This window comes from Dipodomys merriami, unplaced genomic scaffold (genome assembly GCF_024711535.1).
Source record: "Dipodomys merriami isolate MVZ:Mamm:240054 unplaced genomic scaffold, mDipMer1.0.p SCAF_11, whole genome shotgun sequence".
Lineage (NCBI taxonomy): Eukaryota > Metazoa > Chordata > Mammalia > Rodentia > Heteromyidae > Dipodomys > Dipodomys merriami.
Genome location: NW_027202382.1, coordinates 49014404 through 49039375, shown reverse-complemented (window position 1 = coordinate 49039375; position 24972 = coordinate 49014404). Strand labels below are relative to the sequence as shown.

General features: G+C 62.9%; 1 protein-coding gene across 1 annotated transcript in view; it reads left to right on the top strand.

The window, feature by feature from the left end:
- Notch1 (notch receptor 1) overlaps positions 1-24972 on the top strand; it is a 46462-nt gene that overhangs the window by 13265 nt on the left and 8225 nt on the right. Inside the window, exons 3-26 of the mRNA XM_070015072.1 lie at positions 5052-5314; positions 5831-6169; positions 10259-10381; positions 10677-10910; positions 11189-11344; positions 11494-11679; positions 12021-12134; positions 12859-12972; positions 13270-13503; positions 13582-13692; positions 14247-14439; positions 14877-15022; positions 15211-15324; positions 16867-16986; positions 17676-17828; positions 18368-18596; positions 19196-19397; positions 19821-19974; positions 20073-20257; positions 20694-20826; positions 20937-21194; positions 21284-21396; positions 22568-23139; positions 23290-23724. Coding sequence (XP_069871173.1) covers positions 5052-5314; positions 5831-6169; positions 10259-10381; positions 10677-10910; positions 11189-11344; positions 11494-11679; positions 12021-12134; positions 12859-12972; positions 13270-13503; positions 13582-13692; positions 14247-14439; positions 14877-15022; positions 15211-15324; positions 16867-16986; positions 17676-17828; positions 18368-18596; positions 19196-19397; positions 19821-19974; positions 20073-20257; positions 20694-20826; positions 20937-21194; positions 21284-21396; positions 22568-23139; positions 23290-23724 — 4881 coding nt within the window. The remainder of the gene's footprint in view (positions 1-5051; positions 5315-5830; positions 6170-10258; positions 10382-10676; positions 10911-11188; positions 11345-11493; positions 11680-12020; positions 12135-12858; positions 12973-13269; positions 13504-13581; positions 13693-14246; positions 14440-14876; positions 15023-15210; positions 15325-16866; positions 16987-17675; positions 17829-18367; positions 18597-19195; positions 19398-19820; positions 19975-20072; positions 20258-20693; positions 20827-20936; positions 21195-21283; positions 21397-22567; positions 23140-23289; positions 23725-24972) is intronic.

Genomic DNA, 24972 nt, shown 5'->3' with positions numbered 1-24972 from the left:
TCGCAGTGCCCTGGACTGCGTGGGCACCTCCATGCCTGGGTGCCTTTCTCCCATCAGCCTGGGAAAGGAAGCTGGAAGCAGAAGGCTAGATCCCAGGAGGCTGGCCCTCAGACAGGTGTTTGGACAAAGGCCCCAGCAGGCTTCTGGAACCTTGCATGTCACAACTCTTTGTTCTGGGGGCTCGGGGAGGGGAGGGACTAGAGTTGTGGGCCGGGAGGGTTTTCAGTTTCCTGGGCTTTGTCAGCCCCCACCCCCCAGGAGATCTGTTCTTTCTACAGGAAGTGACCCCAGGTAGGGCTCCTGCTCGGTATGCTGTGAGTGCATGCCCCCCTGAAGGGACACTTGTGCTTCTCCCTGCTCAGGGGAGGGGATAAGGTCCCAGTACCCCTCCCTCCCACCCCTGCCAGGGACGGGGCTGAGATCGTTGATGTCATGGAGACGCAGCCGGGAACCCCAGCCCCAGGTCTGTCCCACTGCGATCCTGCTCAGTACTGAGCTGCCTCTGCCTCTTCAACAGGGTCACGACACGTCCCTCGCCCAACTCACAGGTGGACAGCAGCTGCCTGGGGCACGGGCCCTGGCTTGGGGCCTAGAGTGGGGGATTCAGGTGCAGGGCAGGATCAGGCTGGGAGCGAGGGCAGTGCTTAACCGTCTCTGGGGACAAGGATGTGGGCAGGCCGGAGCGGAGGCTGTCCCTAGCCCTGGCTGGGGACTTGGCCAGCACCTGTTGACCCAGAGCTTCCCAACTGGTCAGGTCCCAGACTTCCCCGCTGGGGCTGAGGAAGGGTGTGGCAGGCTGGACAGGCTCTGGCCGGGTGTGGCCTGGTCTTGGGGAGAGGAAGGTGACTGGAAGACAATGTGTTAGCCCCAAGTAACCACTGTGCTGCTGGGGGACTCTGGGCTTCGGGGAGAAAGGGGCCAGGAGCCAGGCCGAGGCCAGTATGCCTTCCTGCTGCACCAAGGGTGGAGGTGGCACAGGGTAAGGGGCCAGAGCAGGTGGCCACCGTTCCTGGCGCAGTTGAGGTGGTGTGGACTTGAGGTGTGCGTACCGTCCTCTTCCGGGCTGCCAGATACAGGACCCCATCCACCCTTGGGACCACACATCTGGGGCCAGGCACCGGAGAGTGCCGAGGGGCAGCTTTCTGGAGCAGGTTTTGGAGGGTGGGCCTGGTGTCCTTAGGCAGGTGTGGGGAATACCATCTCAGGGAGGGGTGTGTAAATGTCACATGGGTGACTCACACCCAGCCCTTGCCCTGCCCCACCCCTGACCACCTGCTGTACAGGCCTTTTGAGCCCTCTCCAAACCATACACTCTGTACCCCTCATTACATTCATGGGAAACTGAGGCCAAACTGAGTGTCCCACCCAAGCTGTACAGTAGCTGGGCACACCAGAGGGCCCCACAAGCTCCACCCTGCTCCTAGAGGAGTTCCTTCCTCCCCCAAGTTCCTCTGATTCCCACCCCCCCCAGCCAGCTCAGCTCCAGCAGATGCCCCACGCCTACCTGTGGCCTGGCTGTCCCCCCAACCGCATAAACCCATTGAGGACAAGAGCCACGAAGCCACCCACTTGTCCCTCTGCCCCCTCCTCCTTGTTTTGGAGCTGAGGGAGCTGTCATCTGTCCCCTGGGGGTGGCAGATGGCCGCTTAGTCTGGAAAGGAAAACAGCACAATTTAGAATTAGTCCCGGGTGAAAGGTCACAGCAACATCTGCCCCCGGATGCTTCTGGAGTCACATTTCTATGGAGTGGCAGCCGGGGAGGGGAAGGCAGCACAGTGGAAACAGTGCAGCCGCGAACAAAGCTCGGGGCAGCTGTTGTGGGGCAACGGGCCGTTGGTGCTGGGCTGGACCGCAGTGGACGCTGCCCCTCCAAGGCCTCCTGGGCCCGGCCTGCCTGACACTCCCCTGCTGTCAGCCAGCACGGACAGGCCCACGGCACGGGCACCGAGTGAGATGTAAGGAGAGAAGGCAAAGTAGACTCATGGGGGCTTTGAGGAGCAAAGGAGGGAAGAGGAAAGAGCACACACCTGGTGAGGCTGCGTGCCCGCCGTGAGCCCGCCGTGAGCCCCGCAGCCCCACGCAGGGGCAGGCATGCGGTGTTTGCCACATGGAGGGAGGATTGGGCTTTCCATTTGGAAGATGTCCAGTCTCTCCCTGCTGCCCTGGTTGGGTGGCACAGGGTGGCCTGGGTCACTGAGCAGGAGCCTGGCTGGGTGAGGCTTTGCATGCGACACCCCCGGACCCCCATAGCTATTGCTCCTAGCTAGGGGACGGGCGTGGAGATGCTGGGCAGGGGGCTCTTGGTGGCCCTGACTGCAGCTGGGCTGTAGCCTGCAGGCCCTGCTACCTCCTGGATGTCCGAGTGCGTGGAGGGGAGGGGGCGGCTGTCTTTGGCCTTGGCCCCACTGTGGACAGGCCAGGCTGGAGCTTCCCTGAGCTCGAGTGGGGGTGGGGGTAGAGGCAGGGCCCTCAACTGTCCCTCTCAGAGCCTTCTGCCTGCCCCCCGGCACCTTAGGGGTGGTCCATCACTGGGCCCTGCCTGTTCTGTGGCCGAAGGTGCCCCCCCCCCCCCCCGCCAGGCCCAGCCAGGAAGCGTGCCTTCCCTGTGGTGTCCCGGAGCCTGGGGTGGCAGGGTGGAGCACAATGGGGCCTCTCAGCCACCACATTCCCCATGGAAGCCGCTGCCTGCCAGGCTCCCGCCCCGCCTGCCAGGCCTGCCAAGAGCAGCTGTGCCTTCCACGAGTGCACCTGCTCCCGGCCGCCCTTTGCCCATGCTGCCGACGCCTGATTTATTGGGCATATTTTACCCTCGCTGGTCCAGCGTGATGCAGCCATGTTAACAAGGATGAATCCAGTTCAGGCCAATTCTCCCACAGACCTCTCATTGGGGTCTACGTTCGGGGTGTGGGCGGACGTTGCCCCGGGAGCCCGAGGGTTAGGGGGCGTATGTGGGTGGGGAAGACCTGGGCCGGCCAGCCGCATGCGCTGTCTTCACCTTTGGGTGCTTAGTAGAGGATTGCTCAGATTGGGGGTCCGTGGTGCTCGCTCTAGAGTAAGTGATGGAGCCCCAGCCCGTGAGTCCCCCCCCCAGGCTTCCTGCTTCTTGGAGCCTTGATCTGCCTGGCCAAGGGGCCCCGAAGTGCGCGGGGATTTGTGTGTGCGTGGCCAGCTCTAGCCCGGCTTTGATCATCAAGGTCCCTCTGCCCCACCCCCCTCCGTGACTTCGCCAGCGGCTGGGAAAGAAAAAAGCCTTTTCTCCAAGTGGGACAAGGCCAGCTCCCGCCTGACAAAGGGGCATTGATGGGAAGGGGTGCCGCTTGTGTCTGGCCAGCCTGTCCTGCCGGATCCCAGGCTCCAGTGGCTGTCCAGGCCAGCTGGTAACTGGATCCGTGTGCAGTGGAGGCCATGCCCAGAGCTGGGGTGCCCCAAGAGGCAGGTGTGGACGCCGAGGCTCCCCGAGTGGCAGGGCCCAGGGGGTGGGGAGGGGAGGAGCAGCTGCCCACAGCCCCACTGCTTCCCACGCTGGGTAGGAGCCACAGTGAAGGCCGAGTTAAATTCGGGGAGTAGGGGGGTAGGGAGGAGGAGTAGGGCAGCAGGGGGTGGGAGTGTGGTGGTAGGGGGTGTTTTCTTTAAGCCAGTTGACTTGGGACTTTTGGCTTCTAGCAACAGATGGTCAGCCGAGTGGCCATTTTGTGCCCTCCCTACCCAAGCTGTGGTCACAGATGAAAGCCCAGGGTGGACAGATGCCTCCAGGCCCTGGGACGGTAGAGAAGCCTTGCTGCTAGCACAGCCCCGCCAGCCCGTGGAGGGAGCCCCCTCCCCCAACTCACACGGAGGTGTGATTCTAGCAGCCCGGCAGGAAGGGAGGGCCGGTGGGGGGGGGTCACGCCAGCCTCAGGTGCTGGGCCTGCTGGCCAGGGGCAGGGCCGCCCCCATTCCAGGTAAACCTGGAGTATGTGCTTGGTGCACACAGGTGGCCTTCAGGGCCCTGCCACACAGCACCCCTCTGGGCGGCCTGGGGGCCTGGGTGTGGGCTGGGGCTTGCAGTTCTGCCTGAGAAGCCTTGCCCACTGGGAAGATCACAGCCCTCCTGGGGTGGGAGGACTGGAGGGAGGATTCAGATTTATGGCCCAGAAGCCTGCAGGTGGTGGAGCAGGCTGGGGGGAGGGGGCACACGGTTGGGGTGTGGCAGACACACACGGAGCCTGTCAGTGCCAGGACAGCAGACCAGGCCTGGGGGTACCGCACCCCTCTGTGCTGCCCAGGGAGGACCTGGTCACCTCACAGCCCGCCCCTCACAGCACCTGGAAACGTCAGGTGTGAAGGGGGTGCTTCTCTTTGCAGCCCGGGCTGCCCGGGTACGCGTCATGAAACCCTCCGTGGCAGAGGGGACTGGGTGTGCCAGCCCGCCTCCCCGTATGAGATTCCCTGGCGGAAGGGACCCCGAGGAGAAAGAAAGTGGGCAGCCAATCCATCCATCCGTGTCTGCACTGCTTCCCGCGTTTGCTGTGCTATTGATGTTTGAGTCGAAGAAACCATGAACTCTTTTATTACTGGAGTGATACATATTCATTATGGAGAAGCTGGAAAAGAAAAGCTGTGGCCTCCCAGAGGACTTCCACAAAGCTCCCGCCCCTCCCCCAGGGCTGGGCCTGCTCCCCCTCCCTCTCCCCCTTCCCCTTCTCCTCCTCTCCCCCCCTGCACTCCTTCCTCCTCCTCTTCCCCCCCCCCTCTTCCTCCTCTTCCTCGACCCACACATCTGCTTGTGTTTACAATCCAAGCTGGTCTTTTTTGAATGTTTTAGTCTTACCTGTCTCAATTAATAAATGTTATTATTTGTTTTTATTGAAGTGAAGTTCACTTAGCGAAACTAACCACTTTAAAGCCAACAGGCTGGTGGCATTGTGCAACCTCACCACTGTCTCCTACCAGAACCTTCTATCATCTCAAAGGCACCTGGGCCCACCACTCAGCTTCCTCCCTCAGCCCACTGCATCCACTGCCCAGGGTGGGAGGCCAAAGGGAACTGACCACCGTGTGTCTGCCAACAGCTGTAACGGTGCCTTTGTGGGTCAGCGATGCCAGGATCCCAACCCGTGCCTCAGTACTCCCTGCAAGAACTCCGGGACGTGTCACCTGGTGGACCGTGGCGGCACGGTGGACTATGCCTGTAGCTGCCCCCTGGGCTTCTCCGGACCCCTCTGCCTGACACCCCTGGACAACGCCTGCCTGACCTACCCCTGCCGCAACGGGGGCACGTGTGACCTGCTCAGGCTCACTGAGTACAAGTGCCGCTGCCCTCCTGGCTGGTCAGGTGAGCATGGGGGAGGCAGCAGACCCCGGGGCTGCGTCCTCGCCCCCAGGCCCGCCCTGGCCCCAGTTGTCTGCATGACTGAGGTGCTCTGAGAAAGCTGTGCCATCGGCCGGCTCAAAGAGGTCGTCTAGGAGCTGGGATTCCTATCAGCATGGAGTCTCCAGAGCCCCCCGCCCTTCCCAGCCCCACGTTCGTTGGTTTGAGGCTCCACGTGAACTGTCCCTGCTCCGTGTGGAGCCCCGGCCTGCCCTGTCTCCCTGCCGGGTGCCCTGGGCTCCCCATGGGCTGGGAGGAGACCCGCTGGTCTCAGCTCAAGGCCGCCCCCACTCCCCACATTCTGGCTGTCCTTGATGCCCCTTGTCTGTAGAAAGGTGGTCATCTTGCAGTAGGTCCCGAGAACTGGGGAGATGGTACTGCAGGTTGATCCCAGGCTGCTGCTTCCCTGGTGGCTTAAGCTGCCAGTGGCCGTGGATGTGATGGGTGGTGCAGCTTGGCTCTCTCTCCACGCCCCCTCAGGGAAGTCGTGCCAGCAGGCTGACCCATGTGCCTCCAACCCCTGCGCCAACAACGGCCAGTGCCTGCCCTTCGAGGCCTCCTACATCTGCCGATGCCCACCTGGCTTCCACGGCGCCACCTGCAGGCAGGATGTCAACGAGTGTAGCCAGAACCCTGGGCTGTGCCGCCATGGGGGCACGTGCCACAACGACGTGGGCTCCTACCACTGCACCTGCCGTGCCACCCACCGGGGGACCCACTGCGAGCTGCCCTATGTGCCCTGCAGCCCTTCGCCCTGCCAGAACGGGGGGACCTGCCGCCCCACCGGGGACGCCACCCACGAGTGCGCCTGCTTGCCGGGTAGGTCTTGTCCCACACGTCACGCGCCACGCCGCGCACCGTGCTGGCCTGCATGTGCACAGCCGGGCCATTCTCCGCTGTCAATCCCAAGGGGCTCAGGCGGGGTGCCTAGTGTGGAGGGCGCTTCCCCAGGGAGGAAGCCCGGAGACCATCCTGAGAGCCAGCCAGGGGCGGGGAGGGGGCTGGAGCCCCCGTGTGGCATGGGGCAGTTCTGAGTGGGGTGCCCGTCAGCTCAGGGTCCAGTGCCAGGTCAGCGTTATTACCCACCGCCACCTTGACATCTGCAGTGGCACTGCCACTCCAGGCCCTCTCCGGCCCATTTGCCCAGGGGAACTGTTTGCTGTGATCTGGACAGCTGGGGGCATGACTCCCTTAGACAGGAGTGCCCTCCCTGGGGCCCCTCCCCAGAGCTGCCCTCTGGAAGCCCGAGGCACCCTGCCCCTGCCCCGAGCCTCTTGGGTTGAGTATGAGTCTACAACAGCTCACAAGCCTCCCCCCCCCCAGCCCAAGTTCCTTGTGTGAGTCACTGTGCACCCAGGGTCTGGTGTGTGCAGCCCCAGGGGCTCCCTACCAGTGGCTCTGTTGTCTCTCTTGAGGGCAGAACTGTAGGCAGAGCCCCCCTCCTTCACCTTTACAGTTCTTGTTTGAACAAATTCTGCTGCGACTCTAAAAATAAGACAGGAGTTTGAGAGCCTTGTCTGTCAGCTGCACATGTGCTGTTTTAGAGGAAGCGAGGAGGGTTCAGGAAGTGGGAGCGGGTTTGGATGCTGGGGTACATGGCTCCAGAGCTGCCCTGTGTCCTGGGCCACCCTGGTCCCCACAAAGGGGAAGCTCCCCGCTGCTGAGGCTCTGCGTGCAGACGCTGGCCTACGCATTTCCTGAAAAGTCACTGGGTGGCCTCGGGGTCACAGCGCTCACTGGGTTGGGGGGGCTGGGGAGGTAGAAGCAGGCACCCTTGTTGGAGGACATCCTTGGGCTGGTGGGTGAGGGCCTCGGGCAGGGCCGTGGGTGCTGACAAGTTGTGTCCTGCAGCCGTTCAAGCCACTGCCTGAGCCCAAGGCAGCGAGGGGGCTGCCGTGCGGGTAGGCGGGAAGGGCAGGCCACCCCTCGTAATGAGAGGGGCCGGTGCTCCAAGGGAGGGCCGGAGGAGCCCACCGCCCACTCAGCCTGGACTCACGCAGGCAGCCCCTGTGCCAGGCCCTCAGGAGCTAGTGACCCCTGTGGGCCCCTCTGTCATCGTAGGAGACACTTCCCGCCTCCAGGGACTTGCCTGAGGAGTTGCAGGGCACCCTTGGCCCTGGGGGTCACTGTGGCCTTGCCCTACCCAGCTGAACCCCACCCAGCCCAGCCCAGCCCTCCCTGGGCCCCCTCAGGTCACTTCTCAGGAGGCATTGTACAAGCAGAGGCTCTGGACCACGGGTCTGTGGGGCTCCCACTTGGCTCCCCCCCGCAGTCTTCTGCACTTCCCAGGGCAGCCCCAGGCTTAGGCCCAGCTAGGGCACCCCGCTTCAGAGCCAGGCTCTCTGAGAGCAGGGAAACAAGCAGTGTGGTGCTCCCACCCCAAGTGGGACCTGGAGCTCAAGCACTAGGTTCTAATTCAGGGTGCTCACCCCCAGCCAGTGTCTGATGTGATTGAGCTTTTTCCAGCCTCTGGCTTTTGCTCCGGGGGGCTGCTGTGGGATTGAGGAGTCCCAGGGGAGGGGCTAAGGAGGTGGGTTCTCTGGGGGCTGGAGGCCGCAGGGTTCAAAGGCACCCCCAGAGGGGTGTTAATTAGTAACTGGCTGCAGGTTTGGCTGTTGCCAGACTCGCCTTTCTGAGTTGATCATTGAACTAACAGGAGTTGAATGGATTAATGGTTAACTGGCTGCTGAGGAGGTGCTCTGGGCCTACCTGCTGGATCACACCTCAGAGTCTGGGCCTAGCTGCTGGATCACACCTCAGAGCCCGGGCCTAGCCGCTGGATCACACCTCAGAGCCTGGGCATAGCCGCTGGATCACACCTCAGAGTGGTCCAGGGCAGGAAGGGTTGGATCACACCTCAGAACCCAGGCCTAGCCGCTGGATCACACCTCAGAGTCTGGGCCTAGCTGCTGAATCACACCTCAGAGTGGTCCAGGGCAGGAGGGGTTGGATCACACCTCAGAACCCAGGCCTAGCCGCTGGATCACACCTCAGAGTCTGGGCCTAGCCACTGGATCACATCTTAGAGCCTGGGCCTAGCCACTGGATCACACCTAAGAGCCTGGGCCTAGCCACTGGATCACACCTCAGAGCCTGGGTCTAGCTGCTGGATCACACCTCAGCCTGGGCCTAGCTGCAGGACCACACCTCAGAGCCCGGGCCTAGCCTCTGGATCACACCTCAGAGTCTAGGCCTAGCCGCTGGACCATACCTCAAAGTCTAGGCCTAGCCGCTGGACCACACCTCAGAGCTCCTGGGCCTAGCTGCTGGATCACACCTCAGAGCTCCTGGGCCTAGCTGCTGGATCACACCTCAGAGCTCAGGCCTACCTACTGGATCACACTTCAGAGCCTGGGCCTAGCTGCTGTATAATACCTCAGAGCAGTCCAGAGAAGGAGGGGCTGGATCACATCTCAGAGCCTGGGCCTAACTGTTGGATCACACCTCAGAGCTCGGGCCTAGCCTCTGGATCACGCCTCAGAGCTCGGGCCTAGCTGCTGGATCACACCTCAGAGCTCGGGCCTAACTGTTGGATCACACCTCAGAGCCCGGGCCTAGCCTCTGGATCACACCTCAGAGCTCGGGCCTAGCCTCTGGATCACGCCTCAGAGCTCGGGCCTAGCCGCTGGATCACACCTCAGAGCTCGGGCCTAGCCACTGGATCACACCTCAGAGCTCGGGCCTAGCTGCTGGATCACACCTCAGAGCTCGGGCCTAGCCACTGGATCACACCTCAGAGCTCGGGCCTAGCCACTGGATCACACCTCAGAGCTCGGGCCTAGCCACTGGATCACACCTCAGATCTGGGGCCTAACTGCTGGATCACACCTCAGAGCGGTCCAGGGCAGGAGGGGCTGGATCATACATAACTCAGAGCCCAGGCTTAGCTGCTGGATCACACCTCAGAGCCCAGGCTTAGCTGCTGGATCACACCTCAGAGCTCGGGCCTAGCCGTTGGATCACACCTCAGAGCTCGGGCCTAGCTGCTGGATCACACCTCAGAGTCTGGGCCTAGCCACTGGACCACACCTCAGAGGCAGGGCCTAGCCGCTGGACCACACCTCAGAGCCCAGGCCTAGACGCTGGATCACACCTCAGAGCCCAGGCCTAGTTGCTGGATCACACCTCAGAGCTGTCCAGGGCAGGAGGGGCTGGACTTCCTTAGACTGTGGGGGAGAGGTGGGCACCCCCACCCTGCTCCTGTACCCCAAGGGGAAAGGGTCATGCTGTCTTGCCCAAGCAAGCCTCCCTGGGTCCCCTGTCCCAGATCCCAGCTTGGCGGCCCCCAATCTTGGTCATGACCAGCCACTGTGGGCAACGTGGAGGGGCCCAGGATTGTGGGCACCATCAGATGTTCAGAGGCATTTTTTTTTCTTTTGGTGTGTATGTTGGTGCTGGGCTTTAAACTCAAGGTCTTCCACTCTTGTTCAGCTTTTTCACTGAAGGTTGGCACTCTGCCACTTGAGCCACACCCTCACTTCAGTCTTTTATTAGTTATTTGGAGATACAGTTTTACAGACTTTGTTACGCAGGCTGGCTTTGAACCTGGATTCTCAGATCTCAGTCTCCTAAGTAGCCAGGATTACAAACATGAGCCACTAGTGTGCCCAGCTAGGAGGGGTTTTGTGGCCAAACCTAGAGCCCTTTACTCCATTCCCGTGGCCCTTTGCACAGTGTCTCTCTGCAGAAGCGTGTGTCCCCTGAGGGCACTGGACAAGGTCTGGCTGTGGGAGCTGGGAGGGCCCAGGGGCACAGGCCAAGCCGCAGGGAGGCGGCGTCTCCGCCAGAGGGTTGTCATGGCCCAGCCTGGAACTGGAGACGCTGGATGCCAGCACAGGGCCGGTTGTCTCAGCAGGCCCAGAGCCAGAGGTGGAGGCTGACCCTGCTGGTTGCTCCCCCGCCCTGCAGGCTTTGCTGGTCAGAACTGTGAGGAAAACGTAGATGACTGTCCAGGAAACAACTGCAAGAACGGAGGTGCCTGCGTGGACGGCGTGAACACCTATAACTGCCGCTGCCCCCCGGAGTGGACAGGTGCGTGCGGGGACTCGGCCTGAGTGGGGCAGCCCCAGGGGACCCCCCACTCCCACACTGGTTGAGTGTGAGTGCATCCTCAGCTGGTGCTCTTGGACGCCAGCAGCCACGCGTGCTGCATCAGGCCCTCGGCTGTGAGCCATACTTAAGTCCGGCATGTAGGCGCGCATGGCTCACCTGCTGGGGTGGAGGAGTGAATGCGAGAGAGCGTCCCTGAGCGGGCCTGGCGTTCCTGCCTTTGGGGAGGAGGAGCCCGTGTGTGGCAGCCCCGGGTGATGGTCTTCTGCCCGCTCAGGTCAGTACTGCACGGAGGATGTGGACGAGTGCCAGCTCATGCCCAACGCCTGCCAGAATGGGGGGACCTGCCACAACACCCTCGGCAGCTACAGCTGCGTGTGTGTCAACGGCTGGACCGGCGAGGACTGCAGCGAGAACATCGACGACTGTGCCAGCGCGGCCTGCTTCCACGGAGCCACCTGCCACGACCGCGTGGCCTCCTTCTACTGCGAGTGCCCCCACGGGCGCACGGGTGAGTGGCCGCGGTCCGGAGTGGGCTCGGCTGGTCTGCTGGCTCCCACAGACATGGCTGTGGCCCACAGAGCCCCAGAGGACCACGGAGGAGGGCAGGGTGCCGGCTCTGGAGCCTGCTGGCCACCTGTCTCCCAGAATGCTGAGCGTTCTGGGACACTCAGGAGGGTCGTGGTCAGAGGCTCCTCTGGGGTGTGTCAGTGGGGATGGCCCCAGCTGTAGGTGAGCTGTGGTTCCCGTGGAGGGGTAGTGCCCACTGACCACTACTGCCTTACCCAGGTCTGCTGTGCCACCTCAATGACGCATGCATCAGTAACCCCTGCAACAAGGGCTCCAACTGTGACACCAACCCTGTCAATGGCAAGGCCATTTGCACCTGTCCCCCGGGGTACACAGGCCCGGCCTGCAGCCAGGATGTGGATGAGTGTGCACTGGGTAGGTGCCGGGGCCGGGGCGCAGGGGGCGGCTGGGCCGGGCGGGTGGAACAGGGCACTTGCCCCAGAGGACCAGCAGCCCGACAGAGGCCAGGCTGCCCGGTGTGGTCTGAGGCTGGAGGAGCCCCTTACCCGTGCTGCCCCCCCCAGGTGCCAACCCCTGTGAGCACGCAGGCAAGTGCCTAAACACGCTGGGGTCCTTCGAGTGCCAGTGTCTGCAAGGCTACACGGGCCCCCGCTGCGAGATCGACGTGAACGAGTGCATCTCCAATCCGTGTCAGAATGACGCCACCTGCCTGGACCAGATCGGGGAGTTCCAGTGTATCTGCATGCCCGGTGCGTCCTCCAGGCCCACCCGCCCGGTGCCCGTGCTGCCAGCAGCTCGTCAGAAACCTGACTCGAGCCTGCACAGCTCAGAGAGGCAATCCCTGGAGGTTACCTCTTTCTGGTCCTTTGTCCCTAGCTAGCCATGGCCCCCGTGGAGCACCTGGGGAAACTGAGGCCAGGCCCACAGGGCACAGAGAATGGGGTCGAGCCGGGAGTGGCTGAGGCGGGGGCTGCAGAGAGGATGGATGGCAACTTGGCAGGCTGCGGGGCTGCACTGGGAGAGTTTCTGTCAGGCCCCCAGCGGGGGCGTGGGAGTGGAGACCGTGAGCGGCTGACCACCCTGTGCACAGGTTACGAGGGTGTGTACTGCGAGGTGAACACAGACGAGTGTGCCAGCAGCCCCTGCCTGCACGATGGCCGCTGCCTGGACAAGATCAACGAGTTCCTGTGCGAGTGCCCCACAGGTGAGGCCGCCAGGGCCCGTCCTGGTGTCCACATGCACTGCCTGCGCCCGGCCGGCTCCCGCCAGAGCCAGCACTCCGCCTCCTCCCCCAGAGGACAAGGCCGGGCTGGGCAACGCGTGCCCCGCACGCCTTGCTGGGTATGGGGCGCCCAGTGCCTGGAGCCTGCCTTGCTGACCAGGCACGGTCCCACCTGCCTGCAGAAGAGCGTCCAGGCTGGGAGGGGCCGCCTGCCCTCCCCCCGCTCCCCGCCTCCACTCCACGGCAGGGGAGGCTGGAATACAGTGGGAGAGCTGGCCTGCATGTCTGTGATGACCAAGGAGGACTCGGGGGCGGAAGGGGGGAGCACTTGGAGAGGGGTCATGCCTACCCTGGGGGCAGGGCCAGGCCTCAGCCTCCCAGACACTGGAGAGCAGGGGGACCCCCATTCACAACCCAGAGCGGCTGCAGCCATAGCAACCAGCGTAGGTTTGGGAAAAAAGGGCCCTCTGTTGAGTGAGGAGAGGCAGTCAGCCGGCACTGCCGAGTGAGCAAGTGAGCCGGCAGAGCCAGCGAGGGCTTTGATCAGAGGGGTGCGGCAGAATGGGCAGGAAAAGCCCGGGGGTCTGCTGAGCCCGGGCCAGAGCCCCCTCTGGGAAATCCCGCTGGCAGTTACTTGGGGTATGTCGCCAATGAGTGCCTGAGGGGCTGCGGTGCTGTCTTGTGACCGTCCCCTTGCTGGCCACAGGCTTCAGCGGCCACCTGTGTCAGTATGATGTGGACGAGTGTGCCAGCACGCCCTGCAGGAATGGAGCCAGGTGCCTGGATGGGCCCAACACCTACACCTGCGTGTGCACAGAAGGTGCGGGGGCGGGACGGAAGTGGGCAGGGCGGTGTCTGGGGGGGGGGCTGGGTGGGCTGGGCTGGGTAGTGGGAGGGAGGAGCCGGGAGGCCTCAGGCCGGGGCCAAGAACCCCACTCACCTCTGGCCACTGGCGGGGATGGGATGATGAAAACGCCCCAGAGTGTGCCATGCCCGCATCCTTCTCTAACCAGTCCCAGGGCCTGTCCCAGGTCTAATTAGCACTTCCCGGGATGGGCAGTCAAGCGTCCAGGGAGTGGGTGGCCCTAAGCCCTCTTGTGCCTGTCCTGTGAGCCAGGCTACACCGGGACCCACTGCGAAGTGGACATCGATGAGTGCGACCCTGACCCCTGTCACTACGGCTCCTGCAAGGATGGCGTTTCCACCTTCACCTGCCTCTGCCAGCCCGGCTACACGGGCCACCACTGCGAGACCAACATCAACGAGTGCCACAGCCAGCCTTGCCGCCACGGGGGCACCTGCCAAGACCGTGACAATGCCTACCTCTGCTTCTGCCTCAAGGGGACCACAGGTGCCCGGCCGTGGCCGGCGGGGTGGGGGGACGAGGAAAGGCCCCAAGCTGACCATCCCATCACCGCCTCCTCCCCAGGACCCAACTGTGAGATCAACCTGGACGACTGTGCGAGCAACCCCTGCGAGGCGGGCACCTGTCTGGACAAGATCGACGGCTATGAATGTGTTTGCGAGCCAGGCTACACAGGTGTGTGCCCCAGGGGCCCAGGGCTCCAAGGTCAGCCAAGTCAGAGGTCAAGGTCAGCCCCAGAGCCTCTCATCGAGGTCTAGGGGGACTTGTACGCCAACCATGACCCCTGTGCTGGGGTGGCGAAGGCCAGCTGTGCCACCACACGTTGAGCTGCTCACCTGGGCTAAGGGCAGAGACCACAGGAAGGCTGGCACCCCTCCCCACGGGCCTCCTGGTCTGGATCGTGCCAGCTGCGGCTGTGTCAGACACGTCCGCCCAGCAGGCTGTGAGGGCTGGGTGGACACTCTCGAGGCCAGGCTTCCAGGCAGCCAGCCACCTCTGCTACTTGACACCAGCCTTCGAGCAGGGCCCCTGGGAAGGGAGGGGTGGTCTCGCTGGCTGGTGAGACAGCCACGTGACTCATTGCTACTTAAGGCAGTGTGCAGAACCTCCGAGGTTCCTGGGAGTAGCAGGTGGGAAACTGAGGCCCAGGTGGGGAGACAGACCCTGGCCCCTGAAGAGTGGGCCCTGGGTGATGGGCTTGGCCTCAGATCCCCTCCTTCCCACCCCAGGAAGCATGTGCAACATCAACATCGACGAGTGTGCAGGCAGCCCCTGCCACAACGGGGGCACCTGTGAGGACGGCATCGCCGGCTTCACCTGCCGCTGCCCCGAGGGCTACCACGACCCCACGTGCCTGTCCGAGGTCAACGAGTGCAACAGCAACCCCTGCATCCACGGGGCCTGCCGGGACAGCCTCAATGGGTACGGGACGGCGGCAGCGGGAGGGGACGCGCTGGGCCCCGAGGCCCACCCAGGGCAGCCGGCTCCAGTCACACCTTGAGTGGCAGCCACAGCGAGTACCTCCGGTGCTCGCGAGGTGGGTGCCATTACTTTGTGGGGTGGACCGTCCATCCAGGTCACCGTGCGTTGTCAGGGGCACACAGCATGCGTGGAGAGTGGGCCTCTGGACTTGGTATTAATGATGCCTGTTGTGCTATCTTGTACTGGACCCAGTCCTCGGTCGGATGTAATGGTGCCGCCATCTTGGACCAGGTGGGCAGCCCATTCCTGACTTAAAGGACTCAAGAGCATCCGGGCGGACACTTTCCTGCTGTGAAACCATGTGGAAGAGCCAGGAAGGTGTGGAGCCCCGCTCGGCAGTGCCCAGGCCGTGCCAACACGCAGTGTGGTCCTTCCAGGTACAAGTGTGACTGTGACCCCGGCTGGAGCGGAACGAACTGCGACGTCAACAACAACGAGTGCGAGTCCAACCCTTGTGTCAACGGCGGCACCTGTAAGGACATGACCAGCGGCTACGTGTGCACCTGCCGGGGCGGCTTCAGTGGTGAGCAGGGGCACGCCGCGGGTGGGGGGCTCAGTGGTGAGCGGGGACACCACCACGCACTGGTTCCCTGTGGCTCAAGTTCAGGGTCCCGATCCCGGCCTTCATCATGCACGGCATCCTCTTCTGGGAGCCAGGTGGGTGCGGGCTGCGCCCAGGCCCAGGCACTCAGCACTGCCCTCTTCCTTCAGGCCCTAACTGCCAGACCAACATCAATGAGTGCGCCTCCAACCCCTGCCTGAACCAGGGCACCTGCATCGACGACGTGGCTGGCTACAAGTGCAACTGCCTGCTGCCCTACACAGGTGCGCCCCCCCCACCCTGGGGCTGCAGCAGCCGTGCTGTGGGGCAGCTCTCTGGGGAGGGGCTGGGGGGGTTCTCTGTACTGAGGGCCTCAGGCTATGCAGCCCTGAGGCCCCGGGGCCCTGTGGGTGGAGTCACCTGGAGTACAGGAGCCTGGAAGAAGTTTGCTCTCTGTCCCAGTGGTTTATCTGGTAGCTGCATGACAAGTGGGATTGGGGGACCCCTGCAGGTGGAGCAGGGTAGGGGGCTGGGCCCGGGCCAGGGATCTCTATGGCTCTGCATCTACTCGCATTGTATGGTCCTTGGGGGCTGGGCTGACTTCCTCCACTGCTAAGGATTCCTTTGACGGTGGCCTCTTTGTGTGAGGGGACAAGGAACCCTCTGTTCAGATTTGCAGAGGCGAGAGACATTTCCCCAGTGTCCGGCCCTGCTGTGGGCCTGGCCAGGGGGATCCTGGGAGATGGGCCCCCCACTGTGGGAGACATGCACATTAAACTTGAAGGCCTAAGGGCCTAACAGCCCCCTGGGGTGGGCCCTGGGTATCCCGAGGGGCCTGGACAGGGTGCAGGTTGGCCCCTAAGTTCCCTGGACTCCCAGTGACCCGTGGCCAGGATGGTGTTTGCTTTCACCAGAGTTAGAGGCCTGGATTTTGTCTCCGGTCTCGGCCCGTGAGGAAGCTGTCAGCAGCTGGGCCTAGCCCGAGTCCCTTTCGGACATGTCCCTATCGGGCCCAGCGGGAGGGGCCGGCCTGTGCTGACCTGCTTCCTGTCTGCCTGCTTCCTGCTTCCCTTTGCACAATTGTCGGAAACGCTGGTGAAGTTCCTGCCTGCCCAGGTCACCGTGGAAACCGATAGAAAGGGAGGCCCTGGAAAGTCACAGCGGCAGGCCGGGGACACAGCGGGAGACAAGGATGATAGCGCTTCCTCCTCCTCAGAGACCCGCCTGGCCATAAACAGGAAAGCCAGCCCGGGCCTCAGTCACCCAGCCTGAAGCCCCCAAGGCTGTGCGCCCGTGGGTGCTCTGGGAGCACTGCAGTCCCTTCTTCCTGTCACGCAGGGCAGGCCTGTCCCCTCCATCACAGCCTCCTCAAGAGCCTCTTGTGCTCTGGAGCCTGGGTCAGCCCGGGGCCTCTCCTGACCCCTGGGAGACGGAGGAGGCTTGGGTGGGGAGTGAGCCCCGCTCTGCCCTGGTGCACTTGTTTCCCAGGCAGGAAAACGCTGGCGGGCAGGCAAGGCCCAGAGCAGGCGAGGCCCAGAGCAGGCGAGGCCCAGAGCAGGCGAGGCCCAGAGCAGGCGAGCCATGAGGCTGCCTCTGCTCTGCCTTCAGCATCCCACACCCGGCCTTTCCCTCAGATTCTGGGGTCCAGTCTTGGCTGGAAGAGCACCTGGGGGTCTCTGCCTGCCTTTGCCTTCCTGCGGGACCGGCTGAGCTGCTCATGACAGGCTCTGGTCAACGAGGCCGACGCAGGGCCCCCGGTTTCACCGAATGTCGAGGCTGGGCCTGCGGGGGGGGGGCGCATGGTTTCATGAGTGTCTCTCCCCCAGGGGCCACGTGTGAGGTGGTGCTGGCGCCATGCACCCCCAGCCCCTGCAAAAACAGTGGGGTGTGCAAGGAATCAGAGGACTACGAGAGCTTTTCCTGCATCTGCCCCCCAGGATGGCAGGGTGAGGCTGGCCTGGTCCCAGCTGGGCTAGAGTGGGGAGGCCGGCTGGTCTAGGGGCTTGGCCGGCTCCTGGACAGAAAGCAGTGGGCTGTGGTGTTGGGAATTGGATGTGTGAGTACCAAGGTCAGCTCCTGGCTCTAGAGCCTCCAGACAGGTGTGTCTGGAGGCTCTAGAGCCAGGAGCTGACCTTGGAGGACCCTTTCTGACTTCCTGCTCTCCGAGAGAGAGAGAGAGGGAGAGAGAGAGAGAGAGAGAGAGAGAGAGAGAGAGAGAGAGAGAGAGAGAGAGAGAGAGAGAGTTCTAGTACTGAGGTTTGAACTCTCATTGTAAGCACTTGTTTCTTAGCTTTTACACTCAAGGCTGGTATTCTACCACGTGAGCCACAGGCTCCACTTCTAGTTTTTTCATAATTAACTGGAGGTAGGAGTCTCACAGACTTTTCTGCCTCGGCTGGGTTTGAATTGTGATCTTTAGATCTCAGCCTGCTGAATAGCTAGGATTATAGGAGTGAGCCGCCAGTGCCCAGCTCCTTCCTTCCTTTCTATAGTCTTCTTGGCCCAAGACTAGGAGCAGAGGATGGTGCTGGGGCTGCCCTAGGGGCAGAGAGAGGCTCTGTAGGTGGGCAGATCGACCAGGGCAGAGGCCTGGAGATGGAGGCTACGGTGACACTCAGTTTCCTCCTCCCCACAGGGCAGACCTGTGAAGTCGACATCAATGAGTGTGTGAAGAGCCCCTGCCGGAATGGCGCGTCCTGCCAGAACACCAATGGCGGCTACCGCTGCCTGTGCCAGGCTGGCTACACCGGCCTCAACTGCGAGAGCGACATTGATGACTGCCGGCCCAGTAAGTGGCCCCCTGCTGCCCCCGCTGCCTCCGGGCATCTGCCCCTTGGGGTCAGACCGAGGGCACCAGCTGGCAGTGATGGCGGGAGTCCTAGCTGGGTCCGCTGCCTGCACCCAGGAGGGCTGTGGGGGACTTGCTGGAAAAGGTGCTGCTGCTCGGTGCCCGTGGCGCCACAAGGCTCTGCAGCCAGGCTCTTCGGTGCTGGGACAGGGAGTGGCTCTCGTGGGACAGGACCCTCAGGCCCACTGTAAGGCAGGGCCCTCGAGCCACCCATCCTGGGTCACAGAAGGCTGAGGGATGTGGGGACTGTCGCTCATCCTTGACTGGTCCATGGAGCTGGGGGAATTACTGCCAACCCTGTCTTGGGGCCTGAGTTGGGAGCAGGTAGGGGGCAGGCAGAGCCTAGGGTGAAGGAGCTCTGAACCACACTCCGTCACCAGAAGCCAGCCTTAAGCCCTGGCAGTGCTGGGCCGCCCTTGTGTCCCTGTCTCCTGCAGGGGTGTGGGTGTCAGCTCAGGCTCGCCTTCTGTCCCCTGCAGACCCGTGTCACAACGGGGGCTCCTGCACAGACGGCATCAACACAGCCTTCTGTGACTGCCTGCCCGGCTTCCAGGGCGCCTTCTGCGAGGAGGACATCAACGAGTGTGCCAGCAACCCCTGCCACAACGGTGCCAACTGCACCGACTGCGTGGACAGCTACACGTGCACCTGCCCCGCGGGGTTCAACGGGATCCACTGCGAGAACAACACGCCGGACTGCACGGAGAGGTGCGAGGACGGGCCGTGCGTGGGCTGGGGGCAGCGGGGGCCGTCCCGCTCGCAGGACTGTGAGTGGACCTGGCTTTGGGTGAGACTGGGAGGGAAAGAGGCCAGGGAGGCCACGGTGGCTGGCAGCCTGGCCCCGGGGGGCGGGGGAGTGTCCACCAGGCCTGCAGGAGCTCAGCACGGAGCTGCCCGACCTGCGGTGTGTAGTGCTCCTCCCTCTAGCGCATTGGAAGGAACTGCCGTCTCTGGCTTAGAACAGGAAACCTTATGGAGTTCATGTGGAAGAATCCACGAGTCTCTTAGCGAACAATAAGAGCTCCGAAACCCCTTTCACCACGGCTGCCAGGAAGCCAAGTGTTAAATGTCAATCGCATCTTTGGTTTGTGACACAGCTATTTCCTGTACTGTTCTGGCTGTCCCTTTAACCACGGTAGACCTGTGGGTATGGTAGAGCCCCGCTCGGCGTGTTATAAAAAGACACAGGAAGGAGGTGTGACACGGCACGAGTCTGCCAGGGAGATGCAGGTTGGGAAGTGTCTCCTTAGATGGGACCTTCCTCCCTGCACCCGCTTACCCCCTCCCCTGCTGCCGGCTGCCTCCAGCTCCTGCTTCAATGGCGGCACCTGTGTGGATGGCATCAACTCCTTCACCTGTCTGTGTCCCCCTGGCTTCACGGGCAGCTACTGCCAGTACGACCTCAATGAGTGTGACTCTCGTCCCTGCCTGCACGGGGGCACCTGTCAGGACAGCTACGGCACCTACAAGTGCACCTGCCCCCAGGGCTACACCGGCCTCAACTGCCAGGTAAGCTGCTGCTCCCCAGGGCCTGTCTGGCGGGCAGTGTCCTGGCCAGGCCATCCTCCAGGGGTTCATGGAGGCATCGGGAAGCCTTCCCGGTTCCAGGGTGGGTGTACGAAGCCAGGGCAGGCCAGGTTCTCTGGGGAATGGCGAATCTGGGGATGGGAAGGGAGCTCGCGGCCATACTGTTGTCAGGGAAATCCCATAGCTTTCATGGCTTGGAAACTTTCTGAAGAAGGACGTGGGGAGGGGTGGGGAGCTGGGTTTGCAGAGTCCCAGCGGGAGAGCAAGGCAAGTCAGCCCAGACACTGGTGGAGGCAGGGTCGGGGCTGTGTGCTCCCTTAGTTGGGAGGAAGACGAGGAGAGAGGGGAGGGAGGCCCCGTCAGAAGCTGGTGGGGATGAACGCTGACCCCCCAACTTGTCCTCAGAACCTGGTGCGCTGGTGTGACTCCTCCCCCTGCAAGAATGGTGGCCAGTGCTGGCAGACCAACACCCTGTACCGCTGCCAGTGCCACAGCGGCTGGACCGGCTTCTACTGTGACGTGCCCAGCGTGTCCTGCGAGGTGGCTGCGCGGGAGCAAGGTAACCGCCATGCTCTGGGGCCGGAGGGTGGAGTCCAGGCCTGTGATGGCCCCACAGGACCGAAGCCGGGCCTCACCTTTCCCCCACGATGCCCACAGGCGTCGACGTTGCCCACCTGTGCCAGCACGGAGGGCTCTGTGTGGATGCAAACAACACACACCACTGCCGCTGCCAGGCTGGCTACACAGGCAGCTACTGTGAGGAGGAGGTGGACGAGTGCTCACCCAACCCCTGCCAGAACGGCGCCACCTGCACCGACTACCTAGGTGGCTACTCCTGCAAGGTGTGGGCCGCCCCGGGGAGGAGTCCTCAGGCAGGCTCAGAGAGCTGGCACAGTGGGCACACCAAACCCACAGATCTGTGCGTGTCCCCCCCCCCCCCCCGTCCCATTAACGAATCAGCGGAGTAATCAGCAGAGACTTCCTTTAAGGGGAAGAAAACGCTGAGCAAGCAGGATGCAGCCTCCCTTCCCCGGGCTGGGCGGGGCTGCCCTCGGACCCTGTGCTGTGCTTTGGGCTCGGCTCTTGTCCCCAGCTCCCGTGAGACAGTGACCCAGTTTTGTTCTGGGTCCGCCCGGCGGGGGTCTTCCCACAGAGCTACAAGGTGGGAGGGGCTGGGCCCTGGCTGGGCTCGGGGAGGCCTTGTGCCCCAGGATGGGAGGAGGGCATTGCCGCCGCCCCGGCTGAGCTGTGCCCTGCCCCTGCTCTGCCCCCGCTCAGTGTGTGGCCGGCTACCATGGAGCAAACTGCTCCGAGGAGATCAACGAGTGCCTGTCCCACCCCTGCCAGAACGGGGGCACCTGCATTGACCTCACCAACACCTACAAGTGCTCCTGCCCGCGGGGCACCCAGGGTAAGCCGTCCTAGAGGGCCGGTGGCCAGAACAGATGGGCCAGGGCAGGGTGAGGGCGTGGCCGGTGCCAGCCTCGAACGGCCATTGTCCCCCCTCCCCCGCCCCCCCAGGCGTGCACTGTGAGATCAACGTGGATGACTGTAATCCTCTGCTCGATCCCACTTCCCGGAGCCCAAAGTGCTTCAACAACGGCACCTGCGTGGACCAGGTGGGCGGCTACACCTGCACGTGCCCGCCAGGTTTCGTGGGTGAGCGATGCGAGGGTGACGTCAACGAGTGCCTGTCCAACCCCTGTGACGCGCGTGGCACCCAGAACTGCGTGCAGCGCGTCAATGACTTCCACTGCGAGTGTCGAGCCGGCCACACTGGTGGGTGCGAGGCTGGGGAGGCCGGGCCGGGGCACAGTGCCAGCTGGCGGAGGGGGAAGGGCAGTGCCTCATCGCCAGCTTTCTCCCAGGGCGCAGATGCGAGTCGGTCATCAACGGCTGCAAGGGCAAGCCATGCAAGAACGGGGGCACCTGCGCCGTGGCCGCCAACATTGCCCGTGGATTCATCTGCAGGTGTCCAGCGGTAGGTGACCTGCGGCAGGTGGAGTAGCCAGGAGTCTCCAGGGTGCCCCCGGGCCCTGGCTGGGTCTGGGGGCAGCAGGACCGCCTGGGGGGGCCTGCTCCCTGTGTGCCCTCACCCATACAGCTCGGCCCAGGTGGAAGCCAGCGTTTGGGCCCCAAGTCTCCTTCTTACGCCCCCTGCTCATGTTTAAATTTGTCTGTCTTGTGCCAGTGAGACCCAGGGCTTCACGCCTGCTACATAAGTGCTGTACCACCTCTGCCCCTCGTTAAAAACATACCTTTATAGTGTTTTTTCAGTTTAAAAAATTGTAGCATTTGTTACAATGACATACAGAGTGGTTACAGTTAGGGATGTCAGGTAAAGAGCACATTTCTTTCTGGGCAGTTCCACTTCTTCCTTTGCTCTCTCCCAGTTTTTCCCTCCCATCCCTACCTGCCGGTTGTATAGTTCATTTTCAGCACCATTTCTTTTTTGTTTTGGGGGGCGGTGGTCAGTTGTAGCACTTGACCTCAGGGCCTGGGCACTGTCCTTGAGCTTTTTGTTGTTGTTGGTGTTGTTGTTCAAGGCTAGTGCTCTACCACTTTGAGCCACAGCTCCACTTGTAGTTATTAGATGGTTAATTAGAGATGAGAGTCTCAGGCTTTCTTGCTTTCCTGCTTCGGTTGGCTTCGAACAGTGACCTCAGGTCTCAGCCTCCTGAGTAGCTGTGATCCCAGGCCTGAGCCACAGCCTGGCTCATTTTTAGAATGCTAACTCGTTTTAGAGTAGTTTTAGCTGATGAGTTGGGCGGCCGGTGCAGGAAGAGGTCCTTGTGCCTCGCCTCTGCTGCTCCTCTCCAGCACCTTCCCTCTTTCCCTCTCCCCTGTTTTGGGGAGTTTCTGTTGTTAGCCTCTTGAAGGGCCTGGAGGTCACAGTGAGAGCCAGTACTGACAGTGCTGCTGGCTTGTGCTCACTCCAGCCAGCAGTTGACGTCGGGTTTGCATTAGGTGTGGAGACACGCAGGCCCCCCCCCACTGGAGGGTCACCTGTCCATCTTCTCCTCCCTCTCCAAAACCCCTGGCAACCTTCACCGTGTAGAGAGCCTTGCTGCTGGGGACAGGCCACAGAATCCTCTCCCGGCCTGCTCTGGGGCGCCCGTGTCTGACCCCCTGCCGTCCTTCTCCTCCGGCAGGGCTTCGAGGGTGCCACCTGTGAGAACGATGCCCGCTCGTGTGGGAGCCTGCGCTGTCTGAACGGCGGCACGTGCATCTCCGGGCCGCGCAGCCCCACCTGCCTGTGCCTGGACCCCTTCACGGGCCCCGAGTGCCAGTTCCCGGCCAGCAGCCCCTGCGTGGGCGGCAACCCCTGCTACAACCAGGGCAGCTGCGAGCCCACGTCCGAGAGCCCCTTCTACCGCTGCCTGTGCCCCGCCAAGTTCAACGGGCTCCTGTGCCACATCCTGGACTACAGCTTCACGGGCGGCGTGGGGCGCGACATCCCGCCCCCGCAGATCGAGGAGGCGTGTGCGCTGTCCCAGTGCCAGGAGGACGCGGGCAACAAGGTGTGTAACCCGCAGTGCAACAACCACGCGTGCGGCTGGGACGGCGGCGACTGCTCCCTGAACTTCAACGACCCGTGGAAGAACTGCACGCAGGCCCTGCAGTGCTGGAAGTACTTCAGCAACGGCCGCTGCGACCCCCAGTGCAACACGGCCGGCTGCCTCTTCGACGGCTTTGACTGCCAGCACGCCGAGGGCCAGTGCAAGTAAGCTTCGCGGGGGCTGCGCGCTGCGCGGGGCTCGGGTCTGGGGTGAAGAGGGAGCTTGGCACAAGGGGGACCGGGCCCCGGGGGCAGAGGAGAGGTGGCGGTGGGCCCAGCTGGGCGGCGGCTCGAGCGTGCCCTGCCCCCCCGCAGCCCGCTGTACGACCAGTACTGCAAGGACCACTTCAGCGACGGCCACTGCGACCAGGGCTGCAACAGCGCTGAGTGCGAGTGGGACGGGCTGGACTGCGCGGAGCACGTGCCCGAGCGGCTGGCGGCGGGCACGCTGGTGGTGGTGGTGCTGCTGCCGCCCGAGCAGCTGCGCAACAACTCCTTTCACTTCCTGCGGGAGCTCAGCCACGTGCTGCACACCAACGTGGTCTTCAAGCGCGACGCGCAGGGCCAGCAGATGATCTTCCCTTACTACGGCCACGAGGAGGAGCTGCGGAAGCACCCCATCAAGCGGGCCGCGGTGGGCTGGGCCCCGCCCGGCGGCCTGCTCAGCCAGACCCCAGCCTCGCTGCTCCCCAGCACCGGCGGCAGTGGGGGGCGCCAGCGCAGGGAGCTGGACCCCATGGACATCCGCGGGTGAGTGAGCTCTGCCTCCGCGGGCCATTCCACAGCTCCCCCCGCAATCACCAGACAGCCCTGCGCTACCCTCAGCTGCCCTTGGGCCGAGTGGTGTGCCTGATTTTCTAGCAGAGATGGATGGCCCGGCCCGGCCTGGGATTTCAGGTCTGGCACAGTCGGAACAGGGGCAGCCTTCCCAGACAGTGCCCTTCCCACAGACGGGCACTCCCCAGTGCCCAACAGGCTGTGTCCTTTGCCTAGTAGATCGGTTTGAGATTCTGTATACAAGGCCTTGGGGACGGAGCGATTGAAGCTTCTGGAGGCTTCTACAAGGCTGAGTCCACCATCCACAAGAGTGTGCTCAGTTGTTGTGGCTACCATGTCCAGGGTAGAGAGGGGGAGCAGCTGGGGCCCGGGGAGGGGTCCCGCTGCTGGGCCTCCCAGGCCGCCACCTGTTCTTCCTTGAGCTGGAGGAGCTGGGCCACTGGGCCGGGTGCTGGCAGCTCAGTGTTTCTTTTTTTCTTTTTCTTTTTTTTTTAATTTTATTTTATTTGAGAACATACTGTACAGAGGGGTTACAATTACATGGGCAGGATAATGCATACATTTCTTACCAAGCATTGCAGCCTCCTCCTTTGTTTACCCTTCACCTCCCTTCCCAGCCTCCCCACTCCTCCCCGCAGCTCAGTGTTTCTACCCCAGAGGCTCCCTGCTGTATTTTGGTTGGCCACAACGGGCAGAAGCGTGAGCCACATTAGAATTCTGTGCACAAGCCGGGCGCTGGTGCCTCGCACTTGTAATCATACCGTAGCTACTCCGGAGGCTGAGATCTGAGGATCACAGTTCTAAGACAGCCTGAAAGTCCATGAGACTCCTATCTGCAATTAACCAAAAGACTGGGAGTGGAAATGTGGCTCAAGGGGCAGGAAAAACCCAAGTGAGAGCCGGAAGCGTCAAGTTCAAGCTCCAGGACTGGCACAAAAACAGAACACTGTGCATGGAAGCCAGGTCCCGAGGGTGGGCAGCCTGGCTGCTCTCGGTGCCGGGGTTCTGAGCCTGCCGCCTGCGCCCCTTCGCCTTGGACGCATGCAGAGGGAGCCCTACTCTGCATCCCTGCACTTCTGGGGCCCAAGCACACTCTGTCTTCCTCAGGAAGCCGGAAGGGCAGCAGGGCAGGGGCTGGGAGAGCGTGCTCAAGGAGTCTGGCCATGTTGGACGTGGGGAGGGCTTAGCGGGGGGGGGGGGGCCACTTAGGATAATGGCATA